General features: G+C 41.9%; 1 protein-coding gene across 7 annotated transcripts in view; it reads right to left on the reverse strand.

Moving 5' to 3' along the window:
* Positions 1-787: 787 nt before the first annotated feature.
* Positions 788-18,489, reverse strand: part of LTBP1 (latent transforming growth factor beta binding protein 1) — a 406,918-nt gene continuing 389,216 nt past the window's right edge. For all 7 annotated transcript variants that reach the window (XM_047068909.1, XM_047068908.1, XM_047068911.1 and 4 more), the window contains 3 exons: positions 9,259-9,381; positions 5,204-5,353; positions 788-4,120 (listed from right to left, as the gene is read on the reverse strand). In XM_047068909.1, coding sequence (XP_046924865.1) covers positions 3,939-4,120; positions 5,204-5,353; positions 9,259-9,381 — 455 coding nt within the window. In that variant the 3' untranslated portion in view covers positions 788-3,938. The remainder of the gene's footprint in view (positions 4,121-5,203; positions 5,354-9,258; positions 9,382-18,489) is intronic.

Below are 18,489 nucleotides of genomic sequence, written 5' to 3' on the forward strand. Positions count from 1 at the left end.
AGCCTCAGGCTTGGAGGAAAGCAGCCGGGAAGGGAATCAAGAAGGAGTCCAGACTAATTCTTCACTGTAGCCAAAGGAGCGTGTAGAAGTGTCAAGGTTTTAAAGTGTGGTCAGTAGCACGGAGCAAAGAAGAATCATTCTTCCTCTGCACACAATGAATCCTGGCTTATAAAACTTTTTAAATGTGATCGTATTTGGATCCCTTCTACACTCCTGTGGGGTATAAGGGCAGGTGTCACTGTCCCTATCTTACACATAAGGAATACTGTTCAGAGAGTAACAAGAGAGTGTACGCAGGTTTCAGTGAATTCTTATGCATGTGGATATGTTGGGGGTGGGGGATATCAAGACAGATGACCAGTATCCTATTGGATTTTCTGTGTCTGGTCACAACAAGACAGCAAAGCCTGTCCTAGTTATACTCAGAATCATGATAAAAACAAAAATGCTCTTCATAAATGACTTGGGAGATAACTGCTCTTCCTCCAGTGATGGCCATCCTATGCTCTCAAAGAGAGAGGAAAGTTGGTGAGAGGAATCTCATACTCCTGTAATGGTTACAAATGTTTTATCCTAAGTTAAGGAAGTCTTTTCCCTGAGGTGTCTTTTGTCGTATCAGACTGTGATACCTCCCTTTAGTTTTCTCAGAATTGATTCCCCATCACTGGGATACTGATCAACGACAGCCATTGTTTTCTTCTTCTTACCAAAGATTTGAGCAACAAATCATAGATGATCTAGTACATACATGAGTTATTCCTACTTGAAAGCTGAAGAGAGTGTTAGAATCATAGTATTTTAATGCTGGTATTAAAACAATTCCTAAAGCCATGGTGATGGTTTGTTTCCACAAGGAGGAACACGTAACATACACATATTGTTTTCTTGCACTGTTGACCCAAATGAAATGTTCATGAGCCTTATTTTTAAGCATCTCAGATTCATCATTTCTGCCAATACGAAGATATTAAGATTTTCCAGGAAAATTCAAGTACAATTTAGAATAAGAAAGTCCTTTGTGTGTGAAAATACTAAAGTTAAATTACGGTATTCTTTTAATCACATAAAAAAATTTTAAATAAAAATATGGATGGAGTTGTGTAAAACACGTTCGATATGCTTAAGGGCTTGGTTTGCTGGGTTTGTATTTAGTGCTTATTTTGACGAACATGGCAGATTGCAAGGACGTAACTTCCAATGACATAGGCTTACATCAGATAGCCAGGTCTAGTTTTTTTGGAGTAGAGTTTGACATTTATGACAAAAGAATAGAATGTTATTGTTGGTTTCAGGTACACAGACTCATTCTGTGGGTGGACGCTGGCTCAGGCAGCTGGAAAATACATGTATTAGCATACCAGATTATATAACCAGTATAACAATCCAAACGCACTGTACTATGTGCCTGCCTCTTCATGGCCAATGAATTTGAACCACTGCCACAGCATCCTATACCTGTGGGTTTAGAGGACAATAGGCACGGAAAGTAAAATCGCAGTAACTACTAAAAGGAGCTAAAAGAAGTGTACGTTACAAAAACAAAATGTTTTGGGGCGATGTGTACAAAACTAGTAAAAATAAGGGCTAGACAGACCTGGAAAGAAAGCACTGTGGAAATGCATTCAAAGCAAGCAGGCCAGCTGGCCAGCAACATCCCAGAGCACATCCATTTCATCGATAGTCTTTGTGCTTTTCAAACATCCGTGACGACTCCAACTATGCTAATATTTGGAATATAATTCAAGACCTGTGCCAACAAGCCCTTTTATTTAAAATGCTGCGTTGCATCTTGGGGATACAAATGCAAGTTTTTCCTATACCTAAACATCAGTTGAAAATGTTGAGAGGTCCATTTTATGATGCTTGGGTGTTGCTCGAGCTCGTCATCACCGCTACAACAAATGACCACTCATCTCATGGTGTGCAACAACACACATTTGTTATCTTACAGTTCTGTAGGTTAGAAGTGGATCCTGGCCTGAAATCAAGGTGTCGAGAGAGTTGCGCTCTTTTCTGTAGGCTCTAGGGGAGAATGGCACCTTCCCTTTTCCAGCCTCCAGGGGCAAGCCACATTCCTCGGCTCACGCCCCCTCACCTCTTCTTCTGCCTTCCAAGAGGGCATGGCGGGGAAGTCTTTCTCACCTACATCTCTCATCTCTCCCCAGACTCTGCTTTTCTGTCTCCCTTTTCCACTCTCGTGATTACATTGGGTCTTCCCGGGTTATCTCTCTATTAAGGCCACTGATTGGCAACCTTACTTCCATCTGTAACCTTAATTTCCATTTGCCGCATACAGTAACGTTCACAGGTTCTAGGGACTAGGACATGGATATCTTCGATGTGCCATCATTCTTCCCACTGCAGGTATTAGACACCAAAAGCCTGTATTTCAGGAAAATGTTAAATGAGATTTTCGGCTGGGTACCCCTACACATGGTTCGTTATTTTTCTTTAAACTCAGATGCTTTCCTTAAGAAAAAGTAGGTTCTGAAACTCACTTCAACAATCGCAAAACCATACAGACGTGTATAAGCAGGGACTGGAACCTCGCAAGCTGTTTTCAGGGTTCCTGTGTTATCTAGCTGTGATCTGGATCTGTGTCCTACTTGCCAGGGCTGCCGGAACAGAGTACCACAGACTGGGTGACTTAAACAGCAAATCAATTTTCTTATCATTCTGGAGGCTACAAGTTTGAGATCAAGGTACTGCAGGGTTGATTTCTTCTGAGGCCTTTCTCCTTGGCTTGGAGATGGTGGTCTTTTCCCCGTGTCTTCATATGGTCTTTCCCCTGTGTGTGCCTGTCCTATCTCTTCCTATAAGGACACCAGTCATATTGGCTAGGGTTACCCCAAAGACCTCATTTAACCTTAATTACCACTTTAAAGACCCCCGTCTTCAAGGACACTCACATTCTGGGGTACTGGGGGTTAGGACACCAACATATGAATTACGCAGGTGGACGCCATTCAGTCCCTACCAACATCTAACAAATATAATAATTAACCTGTGAAAGACTCTATGCTACTAGAGAACCGTTCATAAAAATAAATGAGGTGGGGGGAATATGACAGGTACTCATTGACAGTTACTCCCAGGTAGAATTTTTTTTTTTTTCTAAAAAAATGGTGATTTATTTTGCTTTAACATACAGTGGTAAATATATTGGGATCATCAAGTTTTCAAAAAATTTTGCTGGGCTTACTTTACACATTACAATACTAACATGAGCTCATTAATTCTTCCATTTTAATGAGGGAAAGGATCCAATTGATGCCTACTAGCAGCTTGGCTAAGAATGGACATTAAAATCAGACGATACACTGTAAATATAAAGTATTTTCCTCCAAATGTGTAGAAAAGTTTTGAGACAAAATTGCTGCCTGCTCCACAGGACAGACAGTTTGGATTTTTAAAAATGCTCCAGAACAGGAATAACATAACCCTGTGTAACAATACTTATAATACAGTTTAACAATATTTTATCAAAGACTTGTGCCCTTGAGCTTGAAAAAAAAAATCTGAAGAAAAACAGCAGCCAAGGAACTGCACAACCAAAAAATGAAAATTATATAAAATATTTCCACCACTATTTAAATGCCAAATTTAATCAAGCAATAGTAAAAAAACAAAAACAAAAACAAAAACATCATAATACAACCTTCTGTTTAAAATAACAGCACTGTTCCGCCTCTTTTCCACTGAATTTTACATATGAACAGACTATATATACTGGTTTTTCAGAGAAATGTCCATTTGGTCTGTCACACCAGTCAGGCTCACACTGGATCCTCTCCTCTTCTTTGCGAGGAGACGCAATTCTGTGATGGTTCCGTGTTTCTGACACCCTGGGGTAGGTGCAATGTCTCAAGTATAATACATTTCTCTCTTTTCCTTTACACAGTGCAGAGTATACGGGCTTAGGTTATGTAGATCCTCTTTTACTCCAGGTCGCTGTCTTTTTCTAAATTCAAGGCGGTACTCAATGGCGTGCAGTAGTTGGGCTTGTCCGAAGGCACGTAGCCAGGCAGACACACACACTTGTAGGAGCCCTCGGTGTTGATGCACTTGGCATTCTTGCAGAGAGACATCCGGTTGTTCAACTCATCACATTCGTTTACATCTGCAACAAGCCAAACCATGCAGGTGAAGAAGTTCCAGTACCACCCCAAGAGGAAACGTGGCCTATGGCTTACCTGAGGCAGCAAGGCGTCTGGCCCGAACACAGCCAGGCTGTTCTCCGCTCTCCTCACCCCCGGACCCCCACCCCAGTAAACTGTGCAGTCTTTCTCATTATCGTCGGTTGCAAACACATGCAAGATAAGTAAGACTTTCTAGATCTGAAAAAGGTAGATGATCCGGAAGGCTCTAGAATTTCCTTCCCTGTATTTAACACAACAGGAACATTTTGTCAGCTTGACATCTTATAGTCAAAACTCAAGAAAGCTGGAGGAATTTTTCTACTTCTAAATTCCTTTCCACAGGTACAGAATAACAGATCTGTCTAGAGGAATACACTAAAGAAGCAAACAAGTGAGCAGAGAGCCTTCGGGGCAGCCCCTGTAAAGGCTCAAGTTACCTTCTCAGATTTCTTTCCACAGGAAAGAAATGCACTCCAAACACCTGTAATAACCCAGGTTACCTATTTTCCAGACCCACCGCAGACAGAGACAAACAAAACTCAAGTGGGGAAGGGGGTTGCTACTGGAGGGAATGGAAGAGCCACAGAAATAGGAAAACCCTGTAAGTCAAGGGCCAGGCCCTGGAAGATGGCACTGGGCACATGAGGAAGAATTAATGTATGCTTACCAGTCGTTCAAAAATAGAAGCAAAGGCAATGCGAGAGACACAGAGGAAGAGGTAGTTGTGGGAGGAACATTCTCCAAAATGATTACCATAAAAGTTGTATTTTTTTTCCCCAAAACATCTACACTCCCTTATGCTTGTGTCAGGTACCGGGCGAAAACACTATTTGCTGCAGAGTCAAAAGCTAAAGTTAGAGGAGTCAAACATATTACCTAGAATGTTCTGTCCTCTCGAAGTACATTCGTACTGTTGTGAAACCATCACTGCCATCTCCAGAATTTTTCTCCTCTTCCTAAACTGAAACTGCAAATCTATCTTACAGGTACTCGATTATAGGAGATCTGGCCACAGGGCACCTGGGGGGAAGAATAACTTCCGAGAGGGCACACATCATCCTTACCAACACAGGTCATCTTGGCCATATCCAAGTGATACCCATCAAAACAGTCACAGGTATAACCTTCCTGCACCCTCACACAGCGGCCATTCTCACATCCATTGAGGATGCCACATTCTTCAGCCTGCAACTCCTCAAAGCTATTTAAAAAACCTAGAAAGGAAAAGACAGGAGCCAGGTTAGAAATTTGCAACCTCTTTCCCTGTCTTTTAAAACTATAGGATTACTGGGGCGCCTGGATGGCTCAGTTGGTGAAGCATCCGACTCTTGGTATGGCTCAGGTCGTGGTCTCACAGTTCATGAGAGCGAGCCCCCTGTTGGGCTCTGCGCAGACAGCGTGGAGCCTGCTTGGGATTCCCTCCCTCCCTCTCTCTCTTTCTCTCTTTGCCCACCCCATGAAAAAAATTAAATAAACTTTAAAAATTCTTATAAAAAAACTATACGATTATTAAGATTGTGGTTCATCATATACACATATTTTAGACACCTATTTCAGAGGTCTTAAAGTTAGCAGTAAAATTTAACACTGAATGTATCTGTACACAGCATTATGCATAAGATAGTAGAAGCTTTATATATCGTTTGTCCATTAGTAGCCCTACATCTTGAATTCTGATGTTCTAAATTAAAAGCATAAAAAGTGACTAAGTATGGTTTTTGGGTTTGCTCTTAATAAACAGAAGTGTTTATCTAAAATTCCAAATTTCCTGAGTTCTCAGTGGGGCAAATGTCAGAACAACGTTCAGGATGGAAACAATGGAAGTGACTATCACAGTTCAGCAGACATTTGCTCAGAACATCCATGAGAATTTGAGGCGGTGGTTTTTCACTTGGAGTTCCCCAAAAAGCAGTGAAAAGCTGGGCTGGCCTTGCTGTGTAACCTGTGTTTGTTTGCTCTAGCTTTGGAATGAGCCTTACAAAAGGGCTCTCAGGAGATCAAAGGATAAAGACAGTAAAAGCAACTTGAAACATCCTGATAAATGAGAAAAGTACATCATACTTGTGGTTAGAAAGTCAAAATTATTTTTTTAAGGAAACAAAGAAGTTCTTGTTTGGCTTTTTTTATAGTTTAGGTATCTTTAAACTGATTCAGAACTAGCGTTTAGTAATATAAACACATGAAACAGGCATCAAGAGTATTTAGCTCCCTTTCTAGAAAGAAGAGTTGTAAATATAAATCCACAGTGATACAAAAACACTGTTGATGTGGGCTCCCCCTTCAGAACCTCATCACGTTATCAGCTTTAAAAGGAAAAAAAAAAAAAATCAAAATATGACCATAACTCTGGCCTCTGAAGTAATTCTAAAGCAGAACTGCAGGGGGCAGCAAAATAACATTGTTTAGACAGGGCTGTAAGGTTTAACTCAGTGACTAAAAATTAATACATCCATGATAGGCACTTTTAAAAATTTTGAAGGGGAAAAAAAATTACAGACCATTAAGAATGTGTCATCAGGGCCCCAAAGCCAGTTTGAGAAATACTTAAGAAAATAAAGTCTTAATCTATGATAATATTTTCAAATTCCAGGTACCATGGCAAAATCGTTTTGACTTTCTGTTAAAAATTATTACAGAAATTAAAACATGGAATTAAATATTGAAAACTCTACACACATACATCAAGCAGACTCTGAAAAATACTTCTACACGAGTCAGCGAAGGACAGCCCCTTCTCGAAATGTGGTGGTCTCCTACTTTTGTAAATAAAGTTTTACTCGAACACAGATACCCCATTCGCTGACATGCTGTCTGTGGCTGTTTTCGTGATACCCTAGCAAGGCTGAGTAGCTGCCTCAAAGCCTAAAAATTTTATTCTCTAGTCCTTTACAAGAAAGAGCTGATTTCTGCTCTAGGAGATTCTACTTTTATAAAACTCTGCCTTAACTAAAAAACTGCCTCCGGCTACCAGTCCGATTTTCTTAAATAACCAGAAGGCAGGAGATTAAGAAATCTCAGCTTTCTTTCTATGTTGCTATCTACCCAATACAGTCATTTCTTTAGAAGGGCCGCAAAGTCCTTGCTCCTGGTCTGGGAAGGAGGAGCTATTTCTCATAAATTGCAGTAAGTTTAAAGGCCATTGATAAAGTCAGTGCTGGAGGTCTTAAAATTGCATCTCAGCTTCTTCTGTTACTAAATAGGAAATCGATGTGACACCAACATGTTTATTTCTTACTATTTGTAGTGAATTAAAAGAGTCCTGAAGCAACGTCAGCATTAAAAAAAGAAGGTACACGAGCCAGAACATTTCAACATGAAAATTCCTGGAATCTGGACTCTATCTAATGTGCTAGAGGCTGCACATAGAAGCTATGGGATTGGGTCACTGTTGCGTATAGACTTAACCTGTTATTTTGGATTTATGGGGCAGGCAAGCTGGGCTTTCTTTCAACCTTAATATTTCTTCTCCTTTTCTTCTTTTTAAAGGTAAATGTTTATTGACCTATAACACAGTCACAGGTAAGTGTCAAAATTGTAAGTGCCCAGTCTTATACCTGCCAGTGTATTTCGACACATTTTATGAAATAGTGCATGGTTGTATGTTGTTGATTAAAAGAAATAATCCAAGGTATTAGAAGTTATGATACTCTTGGGGCAGGGGGCCTGGCTGGGAAAGGGCTTCAGGGGCCTTCTGAATGCTGGGAATGTTCTACACCTGGGGCTGGGGGGTATACAGGGACATGTTAATTAACTCAGCTGGACTGATACAATGCTGTTTTCACATCATTGTGCTGAACGATCAATGTATGCATCCATCAAAAACAAGAGGAAGGAAGGAGAAAGGAAGGAAGGAAACACTCTTTGACTCAGAACTGAAGCAGTGCCAAATGTAGCCACAAAGCTTGGGTTGCCCTCAGGAACCAGGTCACGGCTAGTGTGCTTCGTTCACAGGTAACAGGGCCCCAAGAAAGAAAAGGCATCACTGTAGTCTGTCATTCAGCAGTGTCTCCAAAGTCTTAACTCCAACCCCCTGGCCTGCAGGGATTCTCTGTCTTGAAAATCTGGTGTAGCTTCACACACTGCAAGGAGGGCCCCTCTGTGAGATTTGGACAAGGCAGCTGGAAGCCGCATTTCCCCATTACCAGTCCTGAAGGGGAGACCACCTATCCTCTACCGATACTGTGCTGTGTATTTGAAAAGCTGTGGTTTCCCCCATAGAAACCTTTAGCTTGCACGACTTCCTCGTCCAGGACACTCCCAGTTAAACACCTTCAGACATTTCTTCCTTTCTTTCTTTTTTAAAGTTTTTTTATTTATTTTGAGAGAGAGAGAGACAGACAGACAGCACAGACGCAAGCAGGGGAGGGGCAGAAAGAGAGAGAGAGAGAATCCCAAGCAGGCTCTGCACTGACATCGTGAAGCCCCGCACAGGGCTTGAACCCACAGGGCCCCTGAGATCATGACCTGAGCTGAAATCAAGAGTCGGACGCTTAACCGAACGAGACACCCAGGCGCCCCACAGACATTTTTTTCCTAAATGGGAACAGGGATCACACAGGCACACTCCATCTCCCACAGAAAATCTCTGCCCACAAGACCAGGAGAAGCCACCATGCATCATTTCTTAATAAATCCCATCATGAGTCGATTCTAACAATTTCTGACCAGAAGAGCAATTTTTTTGACCTCCCACTTTAAAATACCTGTGAAGATCAACTTGTTACAGTTAACATGTCATTTCCTTATATGAAAAACGATGTCAATTATAATCAGGCTTCTAAGACAACCCCGACCCTTAAATTAGACCATCATGTAATGAGTAAAGAAATGATTTTGTTATGGATCTTAGAAGATGATTTTTTTTTTTTTACTTTAAAGAAAGTAAAAGTAACAGCAGACCCTCCAGCATGCCAATAATTTGATCCAATATTTCTGAACTTGAACACGTATAAGGAGTATGCAGAGGATGGATAAAACTGACCTTCCAATTCAGCAGGTCTTAGAGTGGGGCCTGAAAGCTTACATTTCTGACAAATTCCCAGGGGCTACCTTTTGAGAACCATTGACTAACCTTTAGTCAGTCACTTTAGTTTCAACATAACTGAAAAATTTTGCTTACGGTCCTGAATAAAATAGGGATCAGCTTCTGGAGCATACTGTTCGCTGAAGTCAACCAAGGCATCCCGTCCATATGGCCGCCGGCGTCCGGTGACGGGGATGTTACACAGCTGGGCATAGTCATCTAAGAAGGAAATGAAAAGCAATGTGAGACGTCATCACTGTTTGCTGGCCCCTAGACACACCCACTCACAGCTCAGAGCAACAGAAACCGGCCAGGGCACTGTCCACCATATGCTCCTGTCTCGCACACATGTGCACCACTGATCTTAGACCTCGTCTCCATATTCTTTATGGGAGCTGTATCCACCCACGTACAATGAAAAGCTAAACAGCATAATTAAGATTCTACACTGAAGACCAAAAACAGTAGCTGAACAGTTGATAGAACGTGTCCCAGGAGGGGAAGGAACTGAAAAGTGAGCCAGCGCTCAGAAAGCTACAGGCCTTTTGGAAGAATGGTTTTACCTGAAACCAACAGGTGTTACCATTTTAAAGGACTGGTCATTCTCACAGACAGGTATGTTTTCACTCAAAAGAGACAGAAAAGTTGTATCTCTGGTGATCCAAAAAAGACGTAACCAAGTGAGGATGCCAGTAGGTACCATTTTATTTTAAGAGCAACTTTTAGAACTCTAAAATCAAGGCCTGGTCTGTATGAATGTAGTATTGCAGTAACAAGGACCCAGCCACCACATGGGACACTGGTTTTTCATTTGTTCCAGGGTTACTGAGTTTTCAAGGCGTTTCACCGTCCCAGGCCCTTGCCTGAATTGAGGGGCAGAGTTATTTGGCAGGTCTAGAGAAGAAAGCTTTAGAAGGGATGGCTTCATGTTCTCAATACATGTTGTATGGAAATATACTGTCCAAGGATTTATCTGGCATATGGAAGAAATCCTGGGGCTCCCCAGACTTCAGTAGCTCTTCCAAAACTGTGAGATGCCAGTCCGGTGGCCCCAGGACTGGATGGACACACTTAGGACAGTCACACAAGGCAACAACCACATCTGCCTGGACCACAGACTGGGGGGGTGGGGGAGGGCTTTACTCTCTTTTGTTTCCTCCTGTGACATATGAAAATAAAGAAATGCATTAGGGCTTTGGTGTGACCTCTCAAGGCTTTCTTTCACCCCCTACCCCCACTTAAAGGAGTCAGAGGTACATGTGTGTGTGCGTGCACACACTCACACAATTCTCTCCTAGAACTGCACAAAGCAAGCACAAGGCCAGAAAAGACCCTGAACACTGAATGGGGGGGAGGGTGATGGTTGCTCCTTCCTCAAATTCTCCTTGTGGGGAAGCTTTCCAGAAACAACATACAGACCCCAGACACCCCAACACTTTTGCCTGAAATCATTTCATAAGAAATATTAATTTCATTAAGGAAACAGGTGAACCTGAAAAAAAAGATCCTTGACTTGCACCCTTCCCTCCAAAAAAACCACACACAACTGGAAGCAAAGAGAACACAAACGGTTGTCAGTTCTCCTTCAAGTTTGAAAAAGAATTAGGGATCTCCCTGTGAGAGCAAGATTGCTGAAATATTTACAAGTTTCAAGAGCTGAGGTCATTTTCTCTCATGGCTTTTTTAATATATATATTTGTTGCACATCTGAAAGGGAGACTGTTCGGTATTTTATATCCAAGCAACGGCTGTGATCAAGAGGAGATATTAAAAATAAGTTCATGTTCTTATTTTGTAAAACTAAATCCAGAGAAGGCTAAGCATGGTCCTATACACATCTGCATGTAGAGGAAACCTCGCCGAGACTCAAGGTCCGGAGCTGTTGACTGACACAGGGCTGTTGGGGGCTGTCTGGCCCTTAGGTCTGGGTCTTCCTCTTCCACCATGAAACGAGCTGGTCCCTACCCTTCAAGCTCCCACCATCTAGCAGAGCAAAAGAAAGGGCCCAAATGTGAGAGTGAGGAGGAGGAAGAGCTTCCTGGAAAAGGTGGCGCTTGACCTGAAATTCAGAAGACAAGTAGGATTTCCTTTGCTAGAAAAGGTATTTTGTATTCATTTTAAAGAGGTTACCCAAAGGCATCAAGAAAGAAGCTGTAAGCTGTGTTTGGGGACTACCAAGGGGTTCCTAAGGAAGCCTTCTGACTGGATCCAGGCTGGTAAAGGGGAGCAGACGAACGGGGGTGAAACTTCAGGGACCGCCATATCTTCTTTCCCTTCCTTTCTTCCTTAGCCATGCATTTTTAAGATTCTAGAATTTACTGTCCTTTGCTGCTTTCCTTTCTCTAACACATTAAGCATTCCCAATTTCAAAACAGTTTTGGTCAGTTTTCAAAAGTGACTGATTTCTGCACGAAATGTACGCTCTTTTGTATTTGAAGATGCGCTACATTCCCATCATCACCAGGACATGCATTTTGAGTTATCTTTCTGGGAGCATGGATGGGTCTACCCTAATCCATCCATGCTGCCCCTCCTGCTGTGCACATCTGCTCTCATTCTTGGCCAGGGTCAAGGGCGAAGCGAGTGTGGGGTAATGGAAGGAAAATGGGCTCTGGAGGCAAGAAGCTGGGGCTCAAGTCCTGACTGGACCACTTACTTCCCAGCTTAGCAATTTGGGGCAGACCTCAGTTTCCACACCTGCCACATGGGGGTAATAATTCTTGTTCGCCTACCTCTGTATTACTGATGTATGAAAATGAGATACTGTTACACAACTGTTCATAAATTCTGAATCATCAAGAAAACGGAAGTTCCGATTTCTCTCATAGGTAAAAATCTCTAAGTCTCTATTGAACACTGGAAATAAATGAGGATTTTCAAAGACAGCTAAAGAAGCAATTTCAGTATTAGCAAAACGTACAGGTAGTTGTCAGCAGGCAAAGAAGTGTGCAGTACATTAAGACCAATGAAGGTCACTCTCTAGATGTTTTAAATATTGTTTCAAGATTATTTGGAATTTTTAAATACATGGAGAGGGGCACCTGGGTGGCTCAGCCGGTTAAGGTGACTTTGGCTCAGGTCATGATCTCACAGTTGGTGAGTTCAAGCCCTGCGTCAGGCTCTGCGCTGACACCTCAGAGTCTGGAGCCCACTTCAAGTTCCGTGTCTCCCTCTCTCTCTGCCCCTCCCCCATTCATGCTCTGTCTCTCTCTCACAAGAATAAACATAAAAAAATTTTTTTTTTAATACATGGAGAGAAACTCTTGCTCAGTAAACAGAGAAAGAGGTCTTCATGGACTTTGTCTCAAACAACTGGGGACAAAATCATTTACTGCCTTGACAGATACAATTATTTGGTCAGGCAATGAGAGCAATAGCATATTGTTGACACCAGACCAACAGAACTCAGAGTAGAAGGCACAGTGATGTCCAACAATTCTTACTGTATGCCTGAATCCTTCAGAGATATCTCAAGTAGACAGGTTTCTCATCATCTTCCAGGGGAGCAACTGGAATATCACAGAATTTTCTGAGTCTTTGGCAAGGCATCCTCCTCAGGACCTGGGCACGTGTCTATTTCTAGAACGTGCTGGGCTTCTGTGCACCCCAAGCTACAACCAGAGCCCATTCTAGCCTTGGTGATCAGCTAGTCCCGTGGCATGGTTACACTCCAGCTGGGGGACACAGTGAATCATGGTCAGCAGAGAGTACGGAACCCACTTCCCACGAGAGCGCACGAGCCTCTACTGGTTCTCTGTTTCACCTAGCTCAACATGCGGGGATGGACACATACTCTCCCTAGGGTCTTTTTCCTTCTCCACAACACCCTTAGGCACATCAACAACTATTAATCGCCTAGCGGTCTAGGGACCGATACAAAGGAATAGTTTTGCTCACCAGAGCTTGTGCTCTGGGAGGCAAATACCATGTATGAGCCACAATTTTCAATGTGTTCATCCAGGATCTGGCCAAATATGAATGTGAAATGAACAGGAAATGGAAATATTCACACCTCAAAGCCTCCCCCCCCTTATGCATTCTTCACCTCCCCAACGACAAATGCTAAGCTCTTGATCAAAGCTATGAAAAGACGGTGTGGGACACCGTCACTAAGTAGTCTCAACAAGATCCAGGCCATTGATCACAGTCCTTTCCCTGGCATGGCATATTCTTATGACAGATGGTGCTGCTTTGATTTTAATTTTAAATTGAAAAAAAAAAAAAGTTTAAAAATTACCCCCTGGAGCCACTGGGTCTGGGGCCTCTGCTGTCAGCAGCAATGGGAAGCACAGCATTATATCCTGGCAGGAAATCTCCCTTCCTGATGACAGACACATCTGCAGGGCTGGTCTGGACAGTCACATGTCACCATGCCACTCTGGCATGTGAGGACAATGGGAGGTGAAGTTTTAGTTCTGACTGAGGCAGATTAAATTCAGCTGCTTTTAGAAATGAAGACGAGACTGCATTTCATTCTCCACACATCAAGGCTAAAAACTCAGGGCTCCAACGTTTGAAGTGCATTATTTTCAAATACAGGAGAAACAAGGACTGATTCTTATGCATTAAGAAAAATGGGTCATGTTTTGCTCCAATGTCGAGACCAGGTGTTTTTCTTACAGACTTCCACACGTCTTATTGATTGATTATGGTGTTTGGAAAACACAGACACACAGCCAGGAAATGAAGGAAGGGACAGGGAGAATGGAATTAGGATTTATCCTGGTGCTTGTGGAGCCAGCAGGACAATGGGCATTTATCTTTGACTGAAAGTGGGAAAAGCTAGGAGATTAGAAAAATGGGAACCATTTACAGAAAACACCATCTAGCACTGATGATAAAGGAACCTGAAAGACAGCATGCCAATGGCAGTCCACACCCTGTGGGTCGGCCACCTGTTTGAGTGCCTCTCTACTTACGCTCTTTTCAGAAAAAAATGTTTACCTACAGTGTCTGATGAACAGACAGTAGCCTGCTTCCTAGATATTAAAACTTGCTGCGCTGTGAGCGGGAACAGGGTGTACTAAAAAGAAAATGGACTCAGAGTCAAAGGCCTCGGGTCCTAGTGTTGTTTCTCTACTTTCTAGTTGCTTGGACTGGACGTATTTTTTTGAGTTTCATCCTCAACAGGATTAGGGTACCTGTCTTTGTGATATTAAAGGCAAGTCAATGTTTTATTCAGGGACTGACTCATTCATTCAACCAGACACAGAGAATATTATGGGGAGGGTGGGATTGGGGAGAGAGGAAGGTTATAATGACGCTATGACAAAGGTACATACACTGTGAGATGTACAGTAGTTTATCGGGACCACAGAGAAGGTCACCAGGAAGAGCTGGGGAAGGCTTCACCTTGGAGGTGGCATCTGTGGAGGCCAATAAGGTGAAGAGGAGGAGGGGAGTAACTCAGAGTCATGGGCATATATAATGGATAAGAAAGCTTTAGGGAAACACAGTACCATGTAAACACTGGCTACTGTAGATCTCTGCCGAAGAAGAGTGGGAAAAAAAGGAAGTTAGTGAACATGTACTACGAAGTTCCCTCATGTTTTGCATACATTTTTTTTTCCTTGAAATCTCCGAGCATCCTCTGAAATAATTGTAATTAGCTCCTTTTGTTTCTGACTTACAGTGTAACTTGTCCTAGTTTAGGTGAGAGATTCAAACCTGACTTAGTCTATCTGCAAAACCATGTTCGATTCCACAGCTGCCCTTCAGAAACCCTGCAAAGAAAATTATGAAATCCATTCCCTAGACCTTAAGCACCAGGTAAGTACTTAGTTCAGCAATAAGCATTTGTGACTCAAATTCCAGGGAGAGCAATAACCATGAATGCTGATGAGCTCAGCCCCACCAGGGTCAGCTCTATCATTAGCAGGATTTATGTTTATTGAATTTGCTCGATTTATTAGGTGAAAGAGATCAAATTGCTTAATGTTCAATTAAATTGTACTTGTCGAGGACAGGGAAGTAATGAAGTCTAAAGTCTTGGCAAGGTTTACGTTCTGCAGGACTCCTGTAAATGTTAATGCTCTAAGGAAACTCATGGGCCACAGACCAACTGAGCTCTCCCACCCCAGCAGTCACCTAACACTGCCCTTCCAAACCCAGTCACTCACTACGTTTCCAACAGATTGCTGTTTATTTAGCCAGACTCTACTGGAGAGACAGATTTGTTGGGTATGAATGCCAAAAACTGGAGGTTCCCTTTGCCTTCTAAAACCTGGATTCAAAATTTATGCACTTGTAATGCCATTAAATCATGCCACACACGAAAACCCTAAAATAATGATTGATAACTTACGAACTTCTTATTAAGGATTGCGTGAAAAAGGTTTCTCCATTTCTAAATACCCAGGGCTTTGGAAATACATCGTTAAGTCTTACATTCAGGCAATCTCTGGGGAAATTGGGAATGAGGTAACCTCTAGTGTTTGATAAGAGAGACGAGTGAACAATACAATAAACAGGCAAACAAGAGGAAAGTTCAGCGTGTTAGTTTTTCTAAACCGTTCTACATTACCATTTTCTAACTGCAAGGGCAGATATATCAATTTATTTTCTTCTTTCCTGTTCTCTAAATATCACCCTGAAGTGATGATCCGAGAAGTCAACAATTAGAAAAAGCAGGTTACTATTATATATCAGGAACACACTGGTTTCTGTCTTTATTTTTGCATTAACCAAGTAAGAATTATTTTAAAACAGGAACTAAGTACATCCTTAAGGGGGAGATTGTACAACATGGTGGATGTACTGAGGCCACTGAAGTGTTCACTTGAAAATGCTTAATTTTATGTTATTTAAATGTCACTTCAAAAAAAAAGTCAAAAGAGAAACAAAAATAATACAGGAGAAAAAAATGTTTCTATGTTAAGTCTAGAGTTCATGTGACCTTTCTATTTTTAACTGATAGAATGAGGAAACTAAAGTAGTTGATCTCTGAGATCCTTTCTAGCTTACATATTTTATGATTCTGAAGACAAGTTTTACTATTAGGCTGAAGGATCTAGAGAAGACAATTTGTCATGGAACTTTGTGGTTGGGAATAGGAGGTAATCACCACTAGGTGCTGCTACTGAGCTCACCTGGGTGGTTTCAGAATGATGGACAATCATGGAATTTAACACATTGTAAGCAGTCTGTCTTATATCCGTGAGGTCAGTCTCTCATTCACTTTTCTGCTGAAGAAATGGAGGTCTAGAGAAGTTCTAAAGGCAAGCCAGGATTGACTCTCAAACCGTAACATTTACTAAAACAAATTATTAAAATGTAAGGGTAAATATAATTGGGTTTTAGTGTATATTATTTTGACCTTGTTTATTTAAGTTTAGAAGCAAAGAAAGCTATATTAACATTTGTTCAAAACTCTTGATTAATATTCTGAAGTATAGATCTCAAGGTTATGAGATAAACATACAGCTGAATCCATTATTACTTGAAGACCAGGTTCTAGGTAATAAGTAGAATACTAAATGAACACTAAACACAGTCAATATTATTATTCCACTCAATTATAGGAAATAAGACACTACAAAGGAACACTGAACTATTTTAAGATCCCTAATTCAGTTTTATGGTTTTCCCATACAATGCTATTTATCTTAATCTGAAATGACTTTTTTTACTTTCCCCTCTGGATCTATTCAGAATCAGATATAGTCTTGGTACCACTTCCTCCGGGGAAGTGATTTCTTCAGCTATACTTTGTAGGTGCTCACAGATTACCATGTAAATGGTATCTTCTAGGGTTGAGCAGTGTACAACCAGCACAACTGTTCACAATAGCTCTGCTTGCCATGGAGACTTGAATCTCAGAAGGAAGCATAAAGAAGGCATGCTGTGTCCTATCCCCCCCAGTGAGTGAATCTTTCTTAGGATACTAGCTATGGATAGGGAGCAAAAACAATGGCATCCCCAGCTTCTGCTCCCTGCCGATTTGTGTCAACACAAAGACAAGAACGTGGTAGCTTTCTAAGCACTTTCTAGATGCTTTTCTCCCATTCATCAGAGGCACAATCTGTGTGCTGCATGAAGGGAGAGTAGATAAGCTTCCTCTAAATTTTGCCAAGCTTGCCTGCTCTGGCCATGAGGTCAGCATTTAAAAGGCACGGGGAGCCAGCAGCTCTGTTCTAGCCACAGCTGTCTCATAAGCTTAATTAAGAAAAGGTCAGAATAAGCACAGTATTATTTGAATTCATAACCTCAAACATAAAACGGGGCTTTAAACAATTACGGGCAGTGATTTTTCTCACAGTCCCACTCACCACAGTTCATTCTTCTTAGAGTGCATTTCAATTGTTCTCGTCACCGAAGAGGGAAAAAAAAAAAATCCTAACAGCAGCAAAGTTTATGTACAATATGTGAAAATAAAATGTTCACTAAAGAGCAAATCACCTAGTAAAACCACTGGAAAGGTGCTTCTAGAAAGTGAACATCTATGCGTAAGCTCTGATTTCCAGGGAGAACGTGTAAACTGCTAGAACAATCTTATTTTTGAGATGAATTAAATCGCTTGTTAATTAAAAATAAAAGTGTTGTTCTTTGTCATCAGATTGTTCATTTTACACATACGTTTTAATTTTTCTACTTAGGTTCTAAATGAGAAAGCGTCTAAGAGGACATCAGTGCGACTTTAGTCAATGAAATTTACTCTCCATTCAGCATAGGTTATGTAAGAATGTGGCCAAATCCTTGGGGCGCCTGGGTGGCTCAGTTGGATAAGTGTCTGACTTCAGCTCAGGTCATGATCTCACGGTCTGTGGGTTCGAGTCCCACGTCAGGCTCTGTGCTGACAGCTCAGAGCCTGGAGCCTGCTTCCGATTCTATGGATCCCTCTCTTTCTCTCTCTGCCCCTCTCCTGCTTGTAATCTGTCTCTCAAAAATAAAACATAAAAAAAAAAAAAAAAAGAATGTGGCCAAATCCTTTCTTAGCACCTCAATACAGTACAGCTTTTAGGAGAAATAAGCACTGAGTACAAGTGACTCCCTGAAGTCCAAGCCACTCACAAACTAAAGTTTCAGAAGTGCTCAGGACACCAACTGGCAATCTCATCCTCAAACCGTGCTCGCGTTTAACTGTTGTCTAATTGTTCTGGAGCCCTGGAGACCATGGCTTCCACCAGTTCTCGGTGTAGTTAATACTCTGGTTTGCAGTACAGCAATGTCTCTGCAGCTGGTGTTCCAAACCCTCACTGGCTGTGACCCCAGGGAAGTGGGTTTGGGAACTGCAGCTTGTTCCAGGACATGCCTCCAGAGTGCTGTCTCTGGCAATGTAGCAGGAAATGGAGTTCTCCCCTATCCTGGGGTTGGGTTTTCCCCCTCCTT

The sequence above is a fragment of the Lynx rufus genome, unplaced genomic scaffold (assembly GCF_022079265.1).
Source record: "Lynx rufus isolate CCGP_SWC_20201006 ecotype Redwood Valley unplaced genomic scaffold, mLynRuf1.p SCAF_8, whole genome shotgun sequence".
In the NCBI taxonomy this organism is placed as follows: Eukaryota; Metazoa; Chordata; class Mammalia; order Carnivora; family Felidae; genus Lynx; species Lynx rufus.